The 9540-nt window shown below is 49.0% G+C and overlaps 1 protein-coding gene across 1 annotated transcript in view; it reads right to left on the reverse strand.

Moving 5' to 3' along the window:
* Positions 1 to 9540, reverse strand: part of USP32 (ubiquitin specific peptidase 32) — a gene marked incomplete at its 5' end in the record, with an annotated part of 115813 nt that overhangs the window by 48784 nt on the left and 57489 nt on the right. Inside the window, 5 exons of the mRNA XM_015409484.1 lie at positions 703 to 843; positions 1640 to 1815; positions 4627 to 4672; positions 7536 to 7638; positions 8770 to 8831. Of these exons, the coding sequence (XP_015264970.1) occupies positions 703 to 843; positions 1640 to 1815; positions 4627 to 4672; positions 7536 to 7638; positions 8770 to 8831 (528 nt within the window). The remainder of the gene's footprint in view (positions 1 to 702; positions 844 to 1639; positions 1816 to 4626; positions 4673 to 7535; positions 7639 to 8769; positions 8832 to 9540) is intronic.

Raw genomic sequence — 9540 nt, forward strand, 5'->3', positions numbered from 1 at the left:
GCTGTTCTTAAAGGGGCCGCTGGACTCAAACTTTATTCTGCTGCTTCAGACCAACATGGCGACCCCACCTGAATCTCTTTTCCTGCCGAGTTTCCAAGCTAAGTGAGTGTTCAAGCACTCTTCAATTGTCAGTGAACTCTGTTTGCTCAAAATTACTTTAATTTTGGGCATTTAATTGAAACAATTACAGAAAAGTTAGATTTCTATTTAGTAGAGGTTAAGAGCTGAGAATGGCCTTCTTATCTTGCTATATCAGATGTAACTCGTATTTGCACTTGCAGCTTAGATCATTTCCACTTGTGTTGATTGTTGCATATTTAGTTAAGTACCAATCACTTATCTACATAATAATTACATGATTATGATAGATTTAGAAAAAGAGGAGATTGATAGTCTTCTATGAATCTGCACTACTGTGATATGCAAATCAGATTTCTCTGGATAGAAGTCTCCGAAGATGATGAGATAAGATTTCTGGGGGTGTAACCTGGGTTTTTCAATACTCCCTAAAAAAGCAGTGAGACAAAAACCTGAAATCTGGTTTGCTTTTTAAACTCACTGTAATATGATTAAGCAATGACAGAAACTCAGGTTATTTTAACACTCATTTTTAGGCCTTCCAAACACATCTAGATGCCATCGCTATGCCACAGAAGCTGGACCACTGACGTGATCCAGCAGGGCCACTCTTTATGTACTTACTGGCCTTGGTAACGAGAGGTTTGCAGTGTACCAGTTGTAAAGAGCCCTCCAGACCGGCTCTGGGACAATTTCGTAATGCTTCCCTTTAACTAACTGGGGGGACTGCCTTAGTCGACCACCTTCCAAAGTCAACGACGGAGCCTTTAAAAAGGAAGAAAAAAGGAAGTTCAGATCCTGGAAGTACCAAAAACTGCCAAAGCTGAAATGACAGGAGCACTGGAGTAAAAAATATTATTGGAACTGGCATCATTGCTGATGGAGATGACCAATTGCCCTTTTTTGCAAGGTCAAATTGTCCCCAGCTCTGCAGCCTTTAGAGGGCAGGGAAATCTTGCCTAATTCTGGCAAGCTTCTGGGTTAGTCTAAGGTACGTTTGGTCCTGACCTGGATGGCCCAGGCTAGCCTGATCTTGTCAAATTGTGGAAGCTAAGCAGGATTGACCCTGGTTAGTACTCAGATGGGAAACCACCAGGGAAGTCCAGGGTTGCTGTGCAGAGACAGGCAGTGGCAAACCGCCTCTGAAGGTCTCTTGCCTTGAAAACCCAACAGGGTCACCAGAAATCCACGGTGACTTCCTGGCCCTTTCCACCATCACCAAAATGGGTTTGGAGGACGGGTTAAGAGAAGTGGGAGACCACAAATTTGCTCTGGGAGGACGTTCCAGGTATCAGAGCCAGCAAAGTAAGCCAGACTTGTGCCAGGCTTGAACGTGGTTTGCCCCAAAGAACTCGGACACATGTTAAAGCCAGTTACACACTGACACTATTGACCAATACAAACAAAACCTTGTGCAAAGGCACACACACCCCCACCCCAAAGTTCCATGATGCTAAATCACACCAAGGGTCAATAATATTGAATTACCACAAGATTGCATCAAGTGGAAGGGTTCCCCCCCGCCCGCCCTATAAATTCCTATTTGGGGCTACAAGTTTACCTTCATGGGCTCTTGAGTTACAAGAGGCAGGTTATCGATAGCTCCAGGCGGCTGGGGATTTAGTTGGGCTAACATGTTCCCACTGGATCCAAGCAGGCACTGATTGTTATTGTCTGAAGTGTTCAGTTGCCGAGGAAAACACATTTCATTGCTGGATGTGGAGCCATAAAGGACACCTGAAAAAGAAAGAGAGAGAGAGAGAGAGAGAGATGGGGTGGAAACACAGGTGCTAGCAACAGAGAACATTTCCATTTCACTTAGACATTTCTAAGAAGCTAAGATTGAAGCTACAGTTGACCCCCTTTAAAATGGTGAGTAGAAAAAAAAAAACGGACTGATTTGAGCATTCTAATAATCCTGGCTGACATTCAGTCAATCAGTCTCCTTCTCAAATGGAATAACAACATCGGGATCCTGCCCACAGGCCTTAGATCAAGACTGAGGGATCGTGGCCCGCTTCCTTAAACAATATTGTCCAAATGGGCTCAAGTTACCATTCCCTTTCAGTGCTGGTGCTGTTAAAAGTCATGCTGTTTCGGAGTGGTTCATCAAAGGTTCATCCTCGGACGGTAGTAGGTCTTTTGTATGGGCAGGCTCAGCAAATTTACTCCAGGTGACTGAATATTTTTTTTATATCACTTAGACCTGTAGACTGGCTAACATTTTATCTCGTTCCTGAAAGGGTACAGCTCCAAAAGAGGTAATTAGATTCTCTTCAAAGGAATCGTGCTAAGATGGATCGCTCAAGGGAAGAGGACCTTGCAGGGCTGGGGTATGAAGGGAATCTGCAAATACTTTGCCCCTCTTTTCGAAGCGACCTCACCCATGAGAAGGCTGGAAATGCCTTTTTAAGTAAAAGAAAGGCTGGGGACTCTCAGAGAACAGCAATCCACACCACTGATGCCCACTGTTCATCCGTACTCTACACCAGGGATCCCCTGTGGGCACTCTGGCTCCAGTCAAGTGTTTTTAGAAAGTGGGAGGGGCCAGGAGGGGCTTCCGCCCAGCAAGGCTTCTGATTGGCCACAGGAGACTTGATTGGCTGCACAGGTGTTTGGTTTTTTTGCTGCCCCCACAGCACGAGGATCTTCAATGTGTGACTGAAGCTAAGCTGTGGCAGCCATTTTGTGCCTGGCTCAGCCACCTGTGGCAGCCGTTTTGTGGCTGTGCCCATCAGGCTCTGTCAGAATTGCAAAGGTGCCTGCAGGCTCAGAAAAGGTTGAAGACCCCTGATTCGTACGTACAGAAAAAAATACGAGGCTAATTCCAAACCAGCTAAATGCTTGCTGTCGTGCTGGGTGGACGGCGTGCAGAGGGACGGTCTCTGCCTATTGCTGCTGGTGGAGGTCCCCCATCAGGCCAGACAGCCAGCTGGTGCTGATGTCCCCACCCCACGCAGCAAGCTTACCCCCTAAGGGGTGCACAGGTTCGCTGTTTTGCCACAGAATGAAAGGCAACAGTTCATCTGAGAGGAAGTAAAAGGAGGGGAGGACGTGGTACTCAGCAGGAGCCTGCCCTGGGGCCTAACAGATCCTCCTGGGTTTGGGCCAAGATGCAGGCTCTGCTCCCTTTTCTTGCACTCCCAGATTCAGCCTCTGCATGTGGCAGAGGCGGTAGAATGGACCCCCCCCACCCCCCAACCACTTTAGACAGAGGGTGAAGTAACATGTTCCCCTATGTGAAGAAGTCACTGCAGTTAGAAAACTGAGTGCAGCAGGGAAAGGGGCTGGGGCTGCCATCTCTTCCCTTGACATGCAGGCGTTTTCTGCCTCTAGAGCCCTACAGACCTGAAGGACTGCCTTCTCCTGTACGTCCTGGCCCGTGGATTACGATCACAGGGAGAGGCCTTCCTGACCGTCCCGTCAGTCAAAGGCTCTCCTCTGGCAGGCACGTGAGACGGACTTTCCAGCAGCAGCAGCAGCAGTCCCCCGACTAAGGACCTCCCTTCCCAGGGAAGCGTGCCTGGCCCCCTCACGGCTGATCTTCAGGCGGCAGCTGGAGATGGTTTTATTTAAGACTGCATTTGATTGTTTCCACTGCTATTTATGGGTAGTCCTAACGGGAGTTTTTAAATCATGACCTTTTATATGTCTTTACAATTGTCGCTTTACTTGTATTGTTTTTAGTGTTTTTAAATAATCACTTAATTTACATTGAAAGCCTTGAATTCCACAAAGGAGAAAGGCAGTGAATGAATTTTTAAATAAACAGGTATAAATCTCAGGGGCAGCATCCAGAAGAGGCGCTCTTCCATCACCAACGGAACCCCTTCCACCAGCTCATTCAGGCAAACACATGGATACACCCCCGCTCTGGCCCACAAACTCCCCACAGGTGCTGATGAGGATGAAGCAATACTCTTTGCACAGTCACACCCCATTATCTGTGTAGTTTTGCCCTAGTTTCAAATCCTTGGAGCAATACCAGACTGCAAGGGAACGTTAGAGCACATGAAAATGCGGTTGGCCGCCAGACCCTTTACACCTAAGAAAGTATTCTCCTGTTGCTTCGCAGGCCTCTCTCAAAGCTTTTATTCTGAACAAATTTGGCTTCCTGCTCGGTCAGGGAGCTCCCAAGACAGGAGATTTCCCTCTCACAGCCACATCCCCCCCTTCCTTCCATGCAGCTCAGGGCAGAGTCTGTGGCTCCCCCTTCCCCACTTGATCCTCACAACTACCTTGCGAGGTAGCTTCAGTTGAGAAAGTCCACCCGGTGAGCTTCATGGAAGAGCAGAGATTGGAACCAAAGTCTCCCGGATCCAAGTCCCGGCTGTCTAACTCCTACAGCACGTGGGCTCTCTTTAAACCTAGTTCAAAACATATATTTTTTTAAATGCTTACTGCTGCTAGCGATCTCTGAGGCTTCTGATGCAGTGGAAATGTTATCTGAACACTTTTCTTCTGTGGCACTGAAACGATTTACACTGCCTGTTTTCTCTTCTCCCTGCTCTGGCGCATGGGGTGCAGGAGACAGGAGCAAAGTCTTACCTCCGTTTAAGACGGATGAGGGCACTACCACCACAGGGTTTGCTTCCTGCAATTGGCACAGAGAGAGAGAGAGAGACAGGGGGAGGGAAACAAAAGTGAACTACAGGCCAGAAATGTGCTAAAGTTAAGGTCTCATATCTATAAGCATATTCCGTTAGGGAATGAGGAAGCCTTAGTTCCAAAATTACAACATCTTATTGTTGAAGACGGCTACTGGTATTTCCTTCAGATTCTCGAGAATGTTGTTTCTAATTCCCAAGGAGAAAAAAATCAAGTTGTCAGCTCTCATGATCATGGAAGTGGGGAAGAGGCAAAATCGTGAAGCGGCCAGATAGGGGAACAGTTCCCGCCCCTGCTATCATGGCACCTGCCTCAGGAGGAACCCAGAGACACCAAGGACAACAGAACTGCTGGAGACCCTCTTTCTCTTTCTGTAGAACCTTCCCCTGAAGAGACCTCCACCAACAAAGAAGAGTCTGCCAAAAGTCACGCTTCCCAAGAACATCTCTGCTGAGGTCCTCAATACCCACGGACACTCCCACAGCTCCTGGCATCCCACCAGTTCTGGTGGTTTTACAAAGACAAGAAGAGCCCTGCTGGATCAGACCTGTGGTCCAGTCAGTCCACCATCCTGTCTCACACACAGTGGCCAACCAGTTCCTCTGGAGGCCCAACAACAGGGCACAGAGGCCGAGGCCTTCCCCTAAAGTTGCCTCCTGGCACTGGGATTCAGAAGTTTACTGCCTCTGAACGTGGAGGTTCCCTTAACTCACCATGGCAAGTAGCTACCTATAGACCTGTCTACCCTCCATGAATCTGTCTAATCCCCTTTTGTCAGGAGGCTTAACAGCGCCGCTGGAGGGCACATGCCAGAGCTACAGTCTAAAAGCTGATCCCCTCTGCCGAGCTGGGCTTAAGGCTTCTGCGGAGCAATGATTCAATTCCCCCCCCCCCGCCCCCAAGGTTTCTGTCCAGGCTGGGACATCCCCTGAAGTACCCTGCAGCCGGCTCCACTGTGATCTGTCCAGGGTCCTGATCCTTTGCTGCATACTTAGATCCCTGCCTTCCAAAGGGGGGGGGGGGGGTTTGTCTCTGCTTCCTACCATACCGTGACTTTTTAAAATGTAAGCTTTTTTTAGTCCCTGGAGGGGATAAATCGGCTTTCAGACAGGAAAAGGTCCCAAATTGCAACAAAACAAAAATAAAAGGAAACAATTCTGGGCCGGTTGAGTTCCAGCCAACTGATTCTCACGGGATCCGGGCGACAAGCCCCAGGCATAGAGCCCACCCTTCTTAGGACTGGGCCTTAAGATGCTCTCTGTGACTTTGCCCCCATCACTGGCTCCCCTGCAGGTAATGAGGGATGATGAGCTCAGTGGGGCAGGCCACGTGCCTTGCAGGCAGAAGGTCCCTGATGCCAATCTTTAAAGTCTGGGATTAAAGAGAACCCAAGAGGCAGTGCTTAGCAGTGCTGGGAAAGGCCTCCGCTTGCAACTGTGAAAATCCACTGTCAGTCAAAGAAGTCAATGCTGGGCTACATGCACTAATGGTGGGACTCTGGGTGAGGCAGCTTCATACATTCATGTGCTACTTTAGGATAACTTTAAGTGGAAATGTTGGAGACGGAGCTAGCGGTCTTGTGCGTGCTTCACTACACACCCTTCTTCTTAAGCTATCTGCGGTCCTGAGGGCTAGAAGCTTGACATCTTTACAAAACAAACTCAGTGTTCCCTCTAAGCTGAGTTAGTGTGAACTAGCTCACAGTTTTCTAGCCTCCAGCTCACACATTTTTGTCTTAGCTCAGGAAGAACAGCTCCAGAGCAAACCAATTTATATGGTTGCCAAATCGCTCGCTCACAGTTTTAATGCCAGCAGCTCACAAAGTAGAATTTTTGCTCACAAGACTCCACAGCTTAGAGGGAGCTTAGAGGGAACATTGGGGATGCATCAATATTCTCACACACCACACAACAGATGCCTTACCACTCTGACAAACCCTACCAAATGCACAATAGGCTTGCCGAAAATATGTGCACTTATTGGTTATGTTCCAGCATTGGCATTTAAATGCATGCAGACACAAGACATCACTGTTCCCTTCTTCCCTTCTTCCCTCCCTCTCTCCAACTTTGGTTTCAAAAAGTGATAGATTTCACGGCCTGTGATATAAAACCCTACCCAGAACTACCAGCTGAGCCCAAGCGGAAGGGGGCTGAGAAGTGAAAGAGTGGTCCCCCATCCAAAGAGATCAGGTGGGGCAGAGTGAAGGAAGAAGCAGCCCAAAAAGCTCAGGAAAGATGGCACCTAGAAAAGCACACATGAGCTTCACGGGACTGCAGAGACAGAATCTGATTACTGCCCCCCCCCTTTGGAAAAGAGCCGCCTTCCCCTAATGCAGTGGCCTGCAACCCACGGGTAGGGCGTGGGGCTGCATCATGAGCCCGTATAGATACACCTCTTTTGTGGCTTTGGGGAAGATCTGCCGGCCGTAAGCAAGCGTAGAGTGGGATGACACCACACCTCCTGCCTTGCTTGGCATGCAAGCTGAGTGGGCAGTGGGACAACCAGGCACAGCCACTCAGCAGTGACAAAGATTTCTCCATGTCTAATTAGCTTGTGACTTCCTACGGTACACTTCCTGGTGCTGGAGGCTTGTGATTCCTGTACCCGGCCTCTTCTGGGCTGCCTTGAGGCCAACACTCTGGCTCCGTCTCTTCTTGTCACATGGGTTGCAGCCTACTGGGTCCCATGCTGTCACCTGGCAGCAGGAGAGGGATCCCGGGACTAGAAAAGTTGAAGACCACCAGTCCTAAAAGAGGCGAAGGCACCTTAATCGGCAGCCCTTTCATTATTCACTCATCAGGTTAGCAGTTCAATACCACCACCGCCCAACCTTCAACATGACTTACGTATTTGACATATTCCTTCCACTGCTGCCACCACTGCGATGCAATCAGAAACCAGTTGTGCCCTGGCTGGAGACCATACCGGCTCTCTCGTTCTAACCAGCCCCTGAGCCAAGGAGAAAGAAAACATCCAATGAAAGGTCATATTCATAAAAGGCGTGTCCTGCGCCTTCCAGTTAGGTTCACAGGGGAATCAGGTTCACAGGGGAATCCAGTTAGGTCCATGCGGGGGAATCAGGCAGCAGAGGCGGTCGGATGGCCTGCACCATCTGAGACGGAGGGCGACGGATTCCAGCTTTGAATGGTTTCTTTGCATGAAATACTCCACAAACACCAAAAACTAGCACCCCATGGAGAAAGGTTCTACTCCTTGCCCCGTGGCTCGTGGTGTTGGTTTTCTACCGAAGGTCTGCTTTTTAAGCCCATGGGAGCATTTTAGTGGGTGATTGTCCACCCGCAGTCTCAAGCTGGGCACGTCCATTCTTCTGCCTCAGGGGTCTCCCACTTCAGTCTCCTGCATGTGCAAACCAGACCCCCAGCACAGCCTCGGACTGACCCCACCCAAGCACCTCTCTTTTTACACTTCAGACACACTCGGGGCTCCTGTGTCATCATCCACATCTGTAGCTGCTAAGCAAGGGCATGCCAACCATCCCCACCCCCACCCCCACAGTCAGTCCTCTGAAAGCATTTGGAAAAACTGCTGCAAGGTGCTCTGAGGATACCCATTAAGTGAGTAGAAGGGCAGACAGCCACAGATGTCAAGATGGGACTGAATGATCTTACTCAACCTCCTCCCAATTCACATACTTTTAAAAGTGCTTTGAGCAAGCCAGGATATAGATCACAGAACTGTAAGTAAACTCATATGGACCACTGGCCAAGACAGGTGGCTCCCAACCCCCCAACACAGCATAGTCACATAAGCCTGTAAACAGTAACTTACTGGTGTGAGTGTGTGTGTGTGTGTGTGTGTGTGTGTGTGTGTGTGTTGCTCCCGGGTTACCAGAAAAGTGAAGCTTTTGTAGACGAGACAAGGCTGGTTCCCCCTGCCCCCTTAGACACAGCAAAAGTATTTGTGAACTAGTAACGCACAGGTCTTATTTGCAAAAAGGAAAATGCCTGAGATGACCCAATCTAACATCCTGCTCTAAAGCAGGGCATCCTTTCCAAAGCCAGGGAAAAGTCACCAGGGGGGGAAAAAGTGTAATCACTGAAGAGTTTTAGGTTACCATACCTAATTATTTGGCCTTCCTCTTCTGGAGTGGCGGGCCTTAACCCTAAGACTATATGGCACACCTGAAAGGAAACAGGAAGACACACAAACATCATATGTGAATGCATAAATGAACATTTGAAGAGTGACTGTTAGTTCTGTTACTTGCATGCACACCAGCAGTAGTGTCCCAAATAAATGTTTGCTGGAAAAATTAAAAGGAAAAGGTTTCCCCACGTTATGCAGGATTCACTGCAGGTTACAGGTCTACTTAATGGTAGATCACAGCTCGACAATCTTGTGCACCACAGTGCATGAGAGGGACTGGATCACTCTGCAGATAAACAGGTTGCTTACCTGTAACTGATTATCTTCGACGTGGTCATCTGTGCATTCACACCCATGGGATCTAGTGCGCACACACTGGATCGATCGGCAATGTAGCAAGCTCTTTAACGGATTTTCGCGCCCAGTCCCTTGGGCATGCGCAGGAACCCCACCACGCATGCCCAGAGGGGTGGGCGCGGACATCTCGCCAGTTCCTTCAAACATCGCAAATCAACCCCTATGGACAATGTAGAATCTGACAGCAGCGGGGAAGGAGGGCGGGTGGTGTGAATGCACAGATGACCACTCGAAGATCATCAGTTACAGGTAAGCAACCTGTTTATCTTTGACGTGGTCTCTGTGCTTCACACCCATGGGAGATTAGCGAGCAGTGGCCTACCTGGAGGAGGGTGCTGGCAAGTCCTTTACTGCATAGCCGAAGATAGAATGAGACGTCCCATGTTG

The sequence above is a fragment of the Gekko japonicus genome, unplaced genomic scaffold, assembly GCF_001447785.1.
Source record: "Gekko japonicus isolate JY-2015 unplaced genomic scaffold, Gekko_japonicus_V1.1 scaffold959, whole genome shotgun sequence".
Classification (NCBI taxonomy): Eukaryota; Metazoa; Chordata; class Lepidosauria; order Squamata; family Gekkonidae; genus Gekko; species Gekko japonicus.